General features: G+C 35.7%; 1 protein-coding gene across 1 annotated transcript in view; it reads right to left on the bottom strand.

Annotated features, from left to right (window-relative positions):
* Positions 1-1,582: 1,582 nt before the first annotated feature.
* Positions 1,583-15,471, bottom strand: part of LMBRD1 (LMBR1 domain containing 1) — a 73,276-nt gene continuing 59,387 nt past the window's right edge. Inside the window, exons 15-17 of the mRNA XM_017739209.1 lie at positions 13,849-13,924; positions 3,719-3,810; positions 1,583-3,558 (exon numbers count right to left, since the gene is read on the bottom strand). Coding sequence (XP_017594698.1) covers positions 3,439-3,558; positions 3,719-3,810; positions 13,849-13,924 — 288 coding nt within the window. The 3' untranslated portion in view covers positions 1,583-3,438. The remainder of the gene's footprint in view (positions 3,559-3,718; positions 3,811-13,848; positions 13,925-15,471) is intronic.

Below are 15,471 nucleotides of genomic sequence, written 5' to 3'. Positions count from 1 at the left end.
AGATATTAGCTTACTCGGTTTCTGAATTTCAAGTTCTTTTACTCAGAGTTTGAATTAAGATGCAGGAGATTGGGAATTCTTGTTCGGACTTAGTTGTTTATTATATCTTATCAGTAATACAGCTGCACAGTGTGCCTCTTAGTTGGCAGGGTGGAAAATGGCCCCGAGTTCTAACTTTCAAGGCCTTTTAAAGTCCAAATCAACCAATTATGAAATACCAAGTAATATGTTTTTACTTATAATCCAATAGCTATCTATTCATGGTCCACAGTGTGGGTTTTTTGACCCAATAACAGAGCACTCAGATTTGTGAAGGAGAAATGAAGAAAGAACAAATCCACACCCCAAACCCTCCATATTGTTACACTTACATATAATTATATCCCAGAAACCTAAATTCTCTAAACCCAGGGTTCCAAGACAATTGAAGATGTTAGATGTTTGCTTGCAAGGCAGAACACTATTGTAACATGACTGCGAAGTTCAAATTTGCTCCTAAACCTGCAGAAAACTGGACTATCATTTCATATCTAACAGCTAAATGAGTGAGATGCGCGGCTACAGCAGCATTGTAACTTTGTAGATGAAAAGTAATTAATCATTTTATTTGCAAGTATTTAAGACTGCACAAGAGGCAATTAGGAAAAATACACTGGAAGTTCTGTTTCCTGAAAGTTCCTGCAAGTATTGATCAAAGCCAAGTATTTTAAGTCAGGGCTGTCTTAAATTTCACTGCTAGGTTTCTTGACTGGGTGATAACAGATGTAGAAAAACAGAGTTCACACAGTAAACTTCAAAAACACCTCTAGTTCATTTTAAAGGCACAGTACACCTAAAAATGTCAAGTTTCCATCACATGAAGTATTTAGAGATGAATTCTTGAGTGTATATTCATTACAATTACATTAGTGCATAGAAAATCTTTTAAAACCTTGTCAGTCAAATGGTTCATTGAACTCCTGAAAAATTTTAGTGAGGACATGGCAGGTGACGAATAATTCCAATTATGAATGCTGGCAGTTATTTACCGCTTCTATGACAGAGGGTGACAGCAGATGTCTGAAATAACTTTTGAACTCTCCTACAGAAGCCTGCTTCTTGATAGCTGCAATTAACAATGGGCTGCTTATAAATCTAATTAATACCTGGATTAAAAAAAAAGGGTATTTGCTGAGTCCTCCAATTAAAAAGACAAAGTCACCATTTCAGAGGTAGATTGTTGTATTTCTGCATATAGACTATTTAGACAGGAAACAGGACTGGTTTGGGAAGGAATTCTTGGAAATTAAGGAGATGCTAGAAACAGGAGAGACCTATAGCAACATATACCCAGGCACTGGCCAGGCATCTTGGCCAGTGATCCCCTAAGCCTGCACATAGCATGAAGCAGCTACGTGGCACAAAACCAACACCTTCCTGACAATCTTCCCCAGACAAGCAGTGATCTTCCCAGGGCAAAGTTAAGGCAGAATGGATATAATTCTGCAAAACTGTGTTACAAACAAACCTGTAAGAAGGAAGTGACACTTACCATTGGTTAAAACTGAAGATGAAAAATGAATAAAACCCACAAAGAAAGGAGGGCATCTGAGCAATCAACTTTATTTAAATTAGCTCATGTAAGTTTTCCACCAGGGCATCTACAAAAAAGTATACTCCAAGTTCTTGCTATGCTCTGGATGCAGCTTCCAGACAGTCAACATCACATTTCACCTTCTGTTTGAATTATGTGAACTTCTTATAACTAATTCCTTGCAAGTTTCCCCAACTGTCATGTTTAAATAATATTCAGCTAATGCTAGTCAGAGAGCTCAGACTGTCTAGTCAAATTTCAGTACATACTCTGTGTTTGAATACATTTCTATCCTTTCAAATGTCATATTGGTAGCAAACAGATTGACTGATATTAGTTGAGCAGTCCTGACTGCATATTTTTGTCTTATGATCAAGCTGCAACACCAGGAGATGGACTCTAAGATCCTTGTGGGTCCTCTCCAACTCAGCTTATTCTGTGTGTGATTCTTCCATGTTGCCACACAAACACTTGTATTATTGGTGCAGTTGGCACAGGAGGTTTGTTAAAAGACACGATGCTTTTTTTTCCCTGTAGTCCAAATACCAGTTCCCTGTGTTCTTGCACTAACTACAAAACGCACCTAAGACCACCTCCAATGCTGAAACTAAATCGTAATTCAGAAGTTCCTGAGAGCCTGCTGTTCTGAAATACTGCAGAAAGAGGCAGATTGTTCTTGGTTTTTAGTGTTTGCAAACATGAAAGCAGGACATAATATTAATAACTACCCTACATTCTAATAGCTATTTAATAATTAGTCCTATAAAAAAGACTACCTAATTACATTTCCATGTGCTTGCATAGACTATAATGTCCCTCAGGTGGCATTGGAACCTTAAACCATTGGAACCTGTCCTTGTAAACATTTTCTCTTTCAGAGTCTGTCAAAGGATATATGAAGATTTTTTTCATCCTTAGAAATACAGCTCAGTAGCTATATAGCTAAAATAGGATTAATTTACAAAGACAACACAAATAAAAATATTTCTGAACTGTGTTTATATAAACATATTGGTTTGTAAACAAATTGACAACATTCACATTAAATATTGAAAGAAAACTTCAAACTAGACAATTGGCATTAAAGAGAAAAATAAGGTAAAAATTAATCACCTCAATTATTCCATTGGTTATGACTAAATCAGGCACCTGGCAGTTTCAGAACTGAACTGTACTAAAACACTGCAACAGTGCTGAATATTGTAATTCCGACTAATGATTTCCTTTGAGAGAGCAAAAGCCACCTCATAGTTACCTGAGGATTCCCATGTAACTCAGTGGAGACCACAGGATGAAAATGACTTCTTTTTCAAGACCGGAAACTCACCATTTAAATAAATGCGGGGTTTTTGGCATACTTTAAAAGACAGTCTCTTGTTAGCTATAGTGTTATAGGAAAACCCCAGCAAAACTAATGCAAAAGTTAAGTCAAGCCCTTCTGAGAGTGTAAACGTCATCCAAATCTTTCCTCCAATATTTGCACTGTTTTGTAGGATTTTAGCTAGGTATCCATGAATAAAAAAGTCCTACAAGTTAGGCATGAAAGTATTTAAGAAAACCTAAGTTAACAGAAAAGCATTGTGAATTATGAAATAGTTACAACAGTTCATCAAATTATACATCAGAAGGTTACATAAGTTTAATCATAAAACAGTATTTTCTATATATTATTCAAACTCAGCTTCAACATTTGTTCTCATTTAACAGTGATACTCAAAGTGATATTCAGGTTTTTTTATCCCTTTAAGTGAGTACACTTATTTCTTCTAATTTTACAGGTGCAAAGATGCTTATTTGGATACAAGTTCCATGTGGGCAGGACTCAATGTAACTTGACATTTTTTCATCTTAAAGGCAAAAGGCTATCAGTGGTAATAAACAGACAGTTCATCATCGCTCATATCTGAATCGTCATCATCTACTTCACCTTCAATGACTGATTTCTTGCCTTTGCAGCATGAAACAACTAATCCAATTAAAAAGACCTGCAAATTTAAAGTAGAAAGTGTTACTCTTATTCAGTTCAGGGGCATATAAGGGCAATATATGTAAAACAAATTGTAGTGCAGTGATGCAAATGATGCAATGACAACTACTCTAAATTATGCAACTTGATTCAGTGGTCTCCAAAATCAAAGTACTTACTGCAATGAATGCCCAGTTCCCAAAGTAATAGGCCGCACTGAAGAACCAAAATTTATGAAGAAAGAGATACGTCCGAGTGACAATACACTGATCTAAATTGAAAGGAAATAGTACTGATTAACACAGAACAACAACAAAAAAAATCAGCTAAATACCATATATAGGATAATATTTTAGCAGTTATTGAGAGTACTTAGCTCTGCAGAACGATTACAGTCTACTAAATCTAATTTACTCTCCTGTAGCAAGAAGGTATACAAAAGAGACACTCATTGTATAGTAGAGTGATTCTGACAGGTAACACTAAGCGACAAGTTACACAGGTAACTCCATTACTACAGGGAACAATTTCTCATGCAGATGTGTCAATTATTAACTAGAATCTGTCCAAAAGGGAACTTGCTTCTCATTTTATATAAGCCACAGCCATACAAAGCAGATTCTGCATTAAAAAACATGTTTCAGGACTATGAAAAACTGTGTCTCTACCAGGATTACATAAGCTTTGTAAAAAATCAAAAGTCAGTTACAACGTTGAGTCGCAGAACACGCAAACCAGTTCATGAATCTCTCAAATGCAAGGAAGAGCATGCACTGAGTTCATGTTAAGGTAAAATATTTCCTGGTTGGTTTCTTTCGTTTTTTACACTATGCTTCAAATCCTACCTGGAGCCCATTTCAGAGCAGGAATTGGTGTGTAAATGTGTAAACTAGAGAAAGTAAGCAACCCAGAAACTGCCTGTTTGTCCCTCAGTTCAGATCCCAGGTTTGGAAATATTCCCCAGGTGCAGTTGAAGTACAGACTTCCTGCCTTCTAAAGTTGTGAGTGATACACTACTTATATAGTTATATAGCTCACTTTTAGCAGCCATCTAAGTAAGAAATGCCAGTAAAGTGAAGATGTTTCATAATTGCAGATAATATTGTCAATACCATCTGCAGCTCTCCAGCTGGTTGCTTGAATTAAAAAACAACTAAAAGACTTTCAGATGGCTCTTTATAATAATTGGATTAAATAGATGATGATAAATATTTTGGAACAGTTTGACCTTGTGAAAATGTTTCTATGCAATGTCACAAGAGGAGGTAACTAAATTTTAGCTATTGTTTCTGAACTAATGTTACTTAATAGGCTGACCATGACATTTTTCATCATCATATTCCTCCATATGACTCAATTTAGAGTAAGTTATAATGAATAGCCTGAATTAAGATAGCTACTTGTTATCCAGAATGATCAGTGTGAATGTTACAGACATATCTTGATCACGTGGAACAGAAGTACACAGGGAAAGCTACCAAGATCATCTTCAATAGATACCTTCCACCATTTAAAAATTACAACATATTCCATGTACATTTGTAGTGCTGACCAAGGAATAAAGTCAAATAGCCAGGATTCAAGACAAAACAACTTGAAAAAAAAAAAGAATAACAAGTACTAGTAGTCATTACTACCAGAAGAGTCAACTATTTTTTGTTTTGAGTCCACTGATGAAGTTTTTCATTATGGTAAATTAGAAACAGTTACACTCAATGTACTATTTTCAAATTAAGGCTTCTTCCTGGAAGTGAATTAGCTAGTTTAAGATTAATTACAATGATAGTTCTGTTCAAAACCAAGTATTAAAGCCTAAAATGTGATTTTGTGCACTGAAAATTCAAATTGTAACAACTTACTGGTGAAGCCTGTCTTTTATGCATCTCAAAACACAATGAGCTTTCACAAAAAGCATGTAGAAGGAAACAGTTTCTTAGGGAAGTGTTACAAATTGTTGTGAACAATGTAATTTATAAACATTGGCATTAAATTAAAGTCAATACTGTATACTTGTTTTACCTCTTCATTAATCACCTAGACAATGAAACAGATTACCCTCTGTAAATCCACAGATCAAACTGGGGAAAAATAAAGAGCAGAGGTCCAACACACTACATAGTCAGATTTAGGAAATGACTTTTTTTCAAGCCCCTTGAAACAGCTCTCAAAGTTTGACAGAGACAGAAGGCCTGTACCTGGAACAAAGTGACACTATGCAATAATGCAGCCTGAGGGTTGACCAGATATAATGCAACTTTGCAGAAAGCAACCTCATCTCCCAACAGACAAACAACATATAGTTACCAGTGTTCATCTCTAACTCAGAAATGTAACTGAATATCAGGCTTCACTATCTGGAAGGCAGCAAAAGTCCACAGAACTGATAATTTCTTCCACTGTGACAAACAGCATTTGCATGGGGCCATTTTGGGCTGCCCAGTATGAAAGCAGCACTGACTTATTGACGCAAATCTAGTGGAGGACCACTGCAACAGCTTAGAGCACACAGCAGGCAATGAAGATGTGTCCTTTCAGCTTGAAGTAAACGTATTTGCAGGTGTCTCACTGCTACCTTTGCTATCTAGTGGGGACATACAAAGTATTAAACAGATGTCCTCCTAGACCTGCATAGTAACAGGACAACAGATGACAGAGCTGTAACAAGAAATATTCCAATTAAATAGTAGGAGAAACAATTAGCACAGGTAAATATTGAAGCAGCTGTCCCTGGAGACATTCACAGTTGGATGGATGTGAGCAACCTGCTCTCCTTGCCCCCTACTGGGGGGTTGGACCAGACTACCTCTTAGGTCCTGTGTGTGCTCAAAATCGTTACATGAAGGTAGATCTTGAGACAATACAAATCTAAGTAACAATGGTATTTTTTTGATGGAAAACCCGAAGTGAGAATGTTATCCAAAGACAGATGAAATCTATGTCCCCAAGCTCAAGCAGAACTTAGTTTTACTTAAAATACACTCAAAACTACTTCCAAAGGAAAACCTGCATCCTTACTGTGCTTGAACATCTAAGCACTGCAAAATTTCAGACCCTAAAAGTACTGAAGGCATATCTTCAGGTATCCAAGAATATTTATTTCATACAGCCTTGTTGCCAATAATTCAAAAGCTGTGTTGCAAAAAGCAGTTGCTGCTTGAAGTTTGTAGGTATGGCTTTGGTCACAGATCAAACTGTTGAGACAAAGCAAGCTTCAGGAGTCTCTACAGGAGGATCTTAGCAGGTATATTAAAAATTTCCCTGTTTTGTACCTATCATGTCACAACCTAACATCTTTATCAATATTTCATAGTTAAGCTCACTCAAGTACTTCCAAAGTCCACAGAAGTATATGTTAAAGATTGTATTTCACATATCACTTCCAGCTTCCTCTGGAAACAGATTCATGGAATGGCAGCAACAGCTGTCCCAGCCACAAAGACAGTATTTCTTTCTTTTCTTGTTGGCTAAACAGGAAAAAATGACTACATACCTAATTTCCCCTTACTCAGCAGTTTCTACAAGTGTTTTTTTCCATACTCTATTTGAGCACATCCTCACTTATTCCATATTCTTCTCTGCTGTGAGATATATAGATATATATACACACACACACACAATTAATAGTAGCCTCATTCAGCTGTTGAGCCTGTCTTCACACTTCACAATCCAGCTCTTGCACTGCTGCTACTTCTCTGATTTCACAAGCTAAAATTAATCTCCTATACAAAGCTTTTACAACTTTTGGATTGTGGCATCCCATGCCAGTTATCTTTCTCTCAGCTAACTTTTCCCAGAAATTGCTTAGATTTCATTCATCACTCATTCAGCTTTCACAAAAATGCAAGTATTAAACAGCTTCAGCACCACTTGCTTCAAGGTTAACTTAACAATAAAATCCCATCTTTGATCCCTCATCAGACAGAAAAGCATATTGGAACACATACCACTCACATCTAGCAGGGATCTGAAAATATTTCCCAGCTGGTTGTATGAAGCTACAGTAACTCCCCACTTAAAGAGATGTGAATCACTAAGCTTCCAACACTTCAAACTGACAGCACTTTGAAGTACTACAGTGCACTACAGAAGCATGAGTATCAAATCACTCAGATGTTAAACAACAGTTTGCAGCTATCTAGAATCTTTTAAAATCTAGGTCTAACATACAAGCAAAAAAAGATGCCTGCTGTTTCATCCCAGTTGTCTGGCTTTGGTGCGGGCTTTTTTTGCTAAGCTGGAAGTGGTAATGAGATAGCACCTAAATTAGACCTGTAGAGACCAAAAGTCCAGCCAGATAAAGTCTAGTCCAAAAAGCAACCTTATTTAACAGAAGCTGCTCAGTAGGTTTGGAAGCAAAACCTGACAAAGGAAAACATTTAGCAGGCTAAGGGGGAGCCAGGAACTTGGAAACCAGGAACTAATGAGGAGCCTGGAAAAGCTATTTGGGACAAATTATTTAGAAAGCAAACGATTTTTTTCAGTGCTTCAAGCTACAGGTAAGTTGTGTATGATATTTCTCATGGTCTATCCGCAAATCAAACACAACCTGATATAAAACTAGACAGCCGAAAAATGATGTAATCAATGTGAATCAGTTTGGTTTTGTAACAGTCATGTAATTTCGTAACAGAAGTTACAAGTCTGGATAACCAGTATCTATTTGCAGTTATTTTACAGTACATGAACAACTGCAGCAGTAACAAAACTTCATGATGATAATTACACATTATGAATATTTCCATTAAATGATGAGAATTTTCAAGTCCCATCAGTGCTAGCAGGGCTTCATAACACAAGGACGCTTCCAGTAAGATCCTCCAAGATTCTGTGCTGAAAGAAGGAAAAAGTCACTAATCAAAGTTTCTAAATGCTAAATAATGAAAATAATGTCCTATTGAGTGATCTGGGTGTCACATTTTTTTTCCCAACAGTCAAATTTAAATGAAGTGACATGTATGAACAGGATTTGCATTTATGTATGAAAGCAGGATTTAGTTGTAGGAAGAGCATTCTGGATCTTATAACCAACCAAGCACAAACAAACTTTAGCTAAACATAGCAAGAGTTTTCACTACTTCCCGCTATATGTTCCAAGAGCCCATCAGTCCTCCTTTGGCCATTTTAGATTTGGAGTTCATCCTAGCACAGTTACGGAATTATAATGCAAAATTTCACCCACCTATAAGGTTTCTATATCACTTTGGTTACAGAGAATCTGTGAGGGTGCCAAGATTTGCATGTATTAACAGACTAGGTGAAAAACATTTAATAAGATTTGAAGAGCTAAACCTGTTAATCTCATTTTTCATAAGTTTAAAGGATGACTTGATTTTAATGTTTATTAAGTACCTTCAAGTGAGGAAAATACTAATGCTATAAGTCCATGTATAAAGTGAAAAGGTACAGCATTAGCCAAAAGCTAGGTCTGAAACCACTTTAATTCCAAAGAGATAATGCCCAGTTTCTACAGGGAAACAATAAAGCATTTCATCAGCCTACTGATGGAAAAAGCATTCTCAATGCTTTTGTTGAAACTAGAAATCTTTTGAAACACTCTGTACAATTCAGGTTAATTACAAACACTAGCCACATGGGTTTAAATACAAACCATAATTGTTATTTCACGCATTTGAATTGGCAGCTTAAACTTGAACTTCTCCAAAAGGCATTTTCTGACTCTCCCTTGAAAACCTTACTTTTAAGTAACTAGAGGCAAACAATTCTTATTGTAAAGATACAGCCAGTGATAAACATCAAAGGCAATACTCTAGGGATTAACATGGATGCAAAATTCTACAAGGAAGCAATAGACAGCATAGCCTATTATTTTCATTCTTATTAAAACCTCCTCCTTTAAGAAAAAAAATTGTGGGAATTGATGAATCTACAACTGCGTGTCAGTGAACTATGTGCTGCAAAAAGACATTTACAGCGCCCTTAGCTACTCATATTGTTAACAGGTGCCAAACAGGGCTTTCTGTGGTCAGACATGCACCACTGTGCTTATCTGTATGGAGTTCTTATGGTTCTAGAGGACTTCAAAAGTGTTAGGTATAAGCATAGATTCATAGTAAAGTACTAGGAAGGTCATTCACTAAAGCAACGGGAAACTGGAAAGTCCTCACTAAAGTCCTTATTTTATGTGAAGCATTTTGTAACTTTTCAAATTAATTAATTTAAAACAACAATTTGGAAGTGATAACCTATGGTCATACAAATCTTCATACAAATTACTAATATTGAGGGCTCTGGGCAAGTTGTTCGTGGTTTTCCTTTGCATGCCTCCTGCACTTCTCTAGAAGAGGAATAGAATATGCTCCTGTTTTGGCATTTGTGTTTGGGGCTCCTTTCCAGCTTGAGTAACATCTATATCTAGTCTTTATTCAGGCAAAAATAAAGCCTGCAGTCCTGAACTTTTTGACTTCTAAGTAACAAGAGTATCTTAGAAGGTAGTACAGATCAAGTAAGGAAAGTAAAACCTTCTCAGTTAAAGCCTTTGAAACAGAGATAATTATTTTCTTTCCTACTTCACATGTAGTTCCAAGTCAGTGCAGGTCTACAAAAAAGGCCCAGCAGATAGACTGTATCCAGCATGTAACAGGCCTTGGGCAAGGCTCACTTCCTCAATGAAGGAAGAGAATCCAAGGGGGATTCAGAGCAAATTATGCATTTGAAGCATGTGATGCTTAAAAAGTAGGGGTTTTTTTTGTCTAGAAAGAGGCAGATAGTGTTTATCAGTCCTCCTAGTTCAGGCTTGCAGCTGAGTCATTGCTCATTTACATTAAATCCCAATAACCTGTTTAGCTAGACCTGTACCAAGTTTTCAAAACATTAGTCCTGCTGCAAGAGTCATAATCGCATAATTGAAATCCTTTGTTTTACCTTATGCTCAACTGAATTGTGGACCTGACATTTCAGCTGTCATTAGCCCTGGAAAACAGTCATCAAATGATATTTTTGCCCAACTGTATTGAACACTGAAAACTACAGCTTGTTTTTCCTACAACAAATATATTAAACTTGCTGCCCCTGAAAGACTACTTAAAAAGCTTTTTAAGTTAACCAGAACACAAATCTTTTGTGCGAGATGTTTAACTAAACAAAGATACTCTGACATATAAAATGTACCCTGCTCTTTTTTTGTCTTGTTTCATGTAGTTACACTATTATGGCCTTTGTCATTGAGTATAAAACAGATTTACCTCCTGCATATCAGGAGTAAATAGAGAAGCTTTGCTGAATGAAAGCAGATAACATAATGCTAAAACCCCACAAATCATATATCTAACTGTAAGTACTCAAGAATATGTTTTTTATAAGATTGCATTTTAACTGCCTTGTGTTTCTCCAGGAAGTGAAATTATCCTTTGGACAAAGACAAACATTAGTTTGAAACAAATCTACAGGAAACACTACCCATTAAAGCCTTAAGTATTAGCTGTTACAACAAGATCAGGTCTCTTCTACCATCTCAGAAAGAAAAAAATAATTTACTTAGTAACAGTAAGTAGAGATCATATCTACAACATCTGAGTATTCAATAAGACACCAGATTGCTATAAGCTTATCAGCACAGCCATTAAAAGGTCATTGCTTGTTTTATGCTTAAGGAAAAACACCTGTTAGAATTATTCAGTTTAAATGGAACAAAATAAAATGACGAGACAAATCAATGATTGCATTTAGTTCCAGTTCACTGGTTTACATAAAACCCTAGAACCAAAGAAGGCAATTCCAACTGCAAGTGCTTGACCAACCTTTATCTTAAGTTATTTGCATCTATTTTTGCCCATGTCTAATATCCTTAAAAACAAGAGAACTTGTATTTACAAGTTTAGTTCCTACCTTTGAAATAAGTTTGACTTGTCAAGATGCTGTGGTTGATTACAGAACAGAGCAGCATCTACTTATTTTCATAACTTTTGTTATCAGGTATTAAAAATGGCAGGTATTCCAATGCAAGGATCACATTTCCAATTTCTAAAGCTGACTGGATGAAACAATGAATAAACTGTTTTCACAAATCCAACTTTTTAAAGTTGAGTATTACAAAATAAACTTTTCTTTCACTTATAAAAACACTTGAATGGCCTGAATATACATCTACAGTTAATACAACTCCACTTAAGTGTTTTGATCATATTGATATTCGCATTTAAGAAATATCCCATCCATCTTCTACTTGTACTAGGTTAGCACAGGACAGTGTATCAACACCTTTTCCACCTCTTTTCTATTAAGAAAGGAGACCATGACTCAGAGATAGCCACTGCAATGTGTTGATGATGACAAACCAAAGCCATCACTTACACAGACCAACTCGTGTTCAGTACATCAGAAGGCTAGCTTTAAGCATCAGCACATTGTTTCCATTGATCAAAGTAAACTAGGAAAGAAAATCATGTAAAGAATTAAAAGTATTCAAAAAAATTCAAGTATGGGTGGAATTGAGTAAGTTTATTTAAATCCAGTCCCAGATTCTATAATTAAGCAAAGCCTCAGGAAATCAGACTACTTTAATTTCCCTCACAAAGGTCAAGACTAACAAGCTTATCAATGCCAGTGAGTATATTCTGCTTTCAGAAGATACTGGTCAAGTCAAGAAGCTGCTTACAAGAAACAAAGATCTGTACAACTTGGACAAAGTGATCTCATTTTGAAAGACAATGCATTTGCTCTTTTAAATTTCACCAGTTTCTATTTTTAATCACAAAAACAGGGCAGCTTAAACATGAACTGAGCAATATATTTGCCAAACTATCTACACTTGAACTGCATTAAGTCTAAAAATAGCAATCAAAAAACAGATGAATGATTTGAAGTATGGGGAAAAACAGGGGAAAAAAAGAAATCTATCACTCTTGGGAAATGCTATGAACCACCAGGAATGAGACTAACACATACATACTAAATTTGAAGATAAGCATAAATACAAGGGAATCACCCTGCAAAAGAGACCTGGCTTGACAGACCAGGAACAAAGAACTAATGGTCCAGTTACCTCCGCTAGTACAAAAATAAATTAAGTTTTATATTTTCCACTAACAAAAGTGGAGAAAATCTGAGTGGCTATTAATAACTTTAGAAGCAGTCAAAAAAAAAATCAGGAGTTACAGAATACTGATAATAAGAGAAGAACACAGGACAACTATTTATCTTTTCTATCAATTAACTAACATTGTCAAGCATTTCCATAAGTATATAAATGCACACACAATATAACTACTCTTCATACAGAGGAGCTGAAAGTTAGCCAGAACAAGAACAATTGAAGCCTTGGGTTTGAAAAAATCTGGACCATTCTGAAGGCCATAAATCTTTTGCTGAGATCAGTGTTTTTAAACAAGAGACTGAAGCAATCAATATGAGTGTGACCTTAAAGAGCAGTATCAGTATTGCAATGGCTTCTGCACTTCAAACTGTGAAAAAACTGTTTATATGCAGAGGGAAAGGAAGTGTAAAGTAACACTGCAAAAAATAAAGCCAGCATGATTTCAATTAGCTTGGTGTTTTTTAATGAAACCAGGCTAAAATTCATTCATAGCCTTAATCAAGTTTCACAGAGGAATAAGCACTAAATGAAATGTTACCAGGATCTCTCTCAAAAAAAGGAAAAAAAAATCAACATTAAGGCCTGCCAAAATTGAAAGTCAAGGAACATTCCAGCATTATCCATTTGCTTGCTAGACACTACTCAACTGTAAAATATCTGTAATACATCTTCTGCCCAATAGTAAGTCAAAAAATGGACATTTAGTAACAGATGAGAGTGTTATACTAGAAATTATACAGAACCATAAGAGAATTAGAGAAAAACAATCTAAGACTTCTAGTTCCACTGGCATTGCTGTTCATGGAGAAGCCCATGTTTACATCTTACTAAAAATTACATAATTCTCTTATCTGTACATTTCCACTGAAGTTCCATTGAGAGGCTCAGACCTTAGTTTTCCTGAGTACATTGAGAAATTGAATAGAATATTTGTCTGCATGTTTGTATGATAAACATACACAGTGAAGTGCCACTTTCAATGCTAAGCTATTCACCAGCTGGGGTTTATTTTTAAGATCTTCTACATACACGTTAAAGCAAATGGGAGATTTTAAAGTTAACTGGAATGCTTTGTTACCCATGGTTTCTAGTAAAAATAGTAATTCCTTCAAATGAATTAAGTAAGCTTTAAGCAAGATGTTTTTTGGATAAAGCTTCATATTAAGCAAATGAAAGCCATGAAGAGAGAGATTAAGCAGCTTATTACAGCTGAGCATGCACCTATCACATTGGAAATACAAGAAAAATTTATCTTACCTTCAGGTGCATCTGCATCACAGTCTTTAGACACAAGTGTCACATTCCTTGACTGGCCATCAATTGTCTTATTACTCTGCATTATAAATACAGAAAATTAGTACACTAGTCTACCAGCAGTGGTCTTCCATAGACAATGATAGTCCAGAAACCAAATACATTTTTCAATGAATTAATTTTATAAAAATAGCTTTAACAAATCTCTTAGAATATTCAAAAGTATTATTTTTGAACAGTACATGCAGAGTAAGATGTGAGTGGTAAAACATGAACATTTCTAAGTGTGATTTCATTTACAAAAAAAATTAATAGCTTGTGTTCTTTTTGAAGACTTGTGAAAAATATACTTGAGCTCTGAAATTAAATCTTTTAACTGTGCATAAAATTAATTTGAAAATCAACTTAGGTGATGAGACACCATGGAAGTGTTACAATTGATAATGATAATTAATACAGTTTACTTCTGGTCTAAAAGCCAGATGGTAGCACCCAATGTACTTGGACAGCCGGAGTGGAAGAAGAGAAATTATGCTTAAGTGAACTACTGAAAACCCAAAAGTACCTGCTTAAATGTCCCAAATCTTTGGAAAACTGACCCTTTCAGAGAACATCAACTCTATGTTCCACATTTTTGAACAATCAGTGAATAATTTTAGCAGAGTCCAATATAAATCCTTTGCACTACATTGATTTCTTTATACCCTGACTCACTTTAAAGGGTCTCATACCTACTGTACTTACTTGCACCCTCATGATTTCCCAAAGAGAAAGCCCTCTATAGAAATCAGTAAGAGTCAACACCTTTTCTTCAGACTGAAAAGAAGTTCCTTAAAACATACCCCAGCAATCAGGACAAGATGGCACATAAAACTAAGCTCTTAATTAAGAAAGTTTATCAACATTAAGCAAATTCAGCTTTCACTTTGAACAGTCAAGAGAAACAACTCCGTGTCTATCCTAAAAAGCAGCAATTTGTACATGAAGTTAATTTTGTTTCATGCAAGGCCATGGAAGTGGGGAGACTGCCTTAAAAACTGATCTGAAAGGAATATGACTTAGTCACAGGAAGCAGGAAAGAAAGTAAAAATGTGTAGACAAAGAACAGGGTGAGAACAGAAGACATGAAATTTCAATTATTCAGTGTACATTTAGCAGTTGCCCATCTCCAGTGAGTATTACAAAATGCTGTCACTATTCCAGCTGGCTGTCACTATTCCAGCTTACACTGCTCAGTCATAAGCAAGTGCTTCTTTCAAAAGAATAGTATCATACCTTCCATGGTGCACACAAAAAGCATGAAAAAAAAAATCACACCATGGCCATTTCAAAGTTTTGACTTCCTTATCTTCATTCACTTTAACATATTAAAAGGATTTTTAAATACAACAATAGCTAGACCTATGGGCTTTCTTTGACTATATCTATGCTTTTTTTCTAGATCTTATATCACTGTTCTCCATGAATAATCCTGTTATTTAGGACATTTTTAGTACAAGTATTGCCAGAGTAAAACTCTCGTGTTCTTTATCCGATCAACTCCAAGGCTGAAAGCAGGATGCATCAAGGCCAAGCATGAGACAAAACCACATACAGTAACTCAGTATGTGTACTTCAAGAGCTGAC

The sequence above is a fragment of the Corvus brachyrhynchos genome, unplaced genomic scaffold, assembly GCF_000691975.1.
Source record: "Corvus brachyrhynchos isolate BGI_N302 unplaced genomic scaffold, ASM69197v1 scaffold136, whole genome shotgun sequence".
In the NCBI taxonomy this organism is placed as follows: Eukaryota; Metazoa; Chordata; class Aves; order Passeriformes; family Corvidae; genus Corvus; species Corvus brachyrhynchos.
This window is presented reverse-complemented; position numbering and strand designations above follow the sequence as displayed.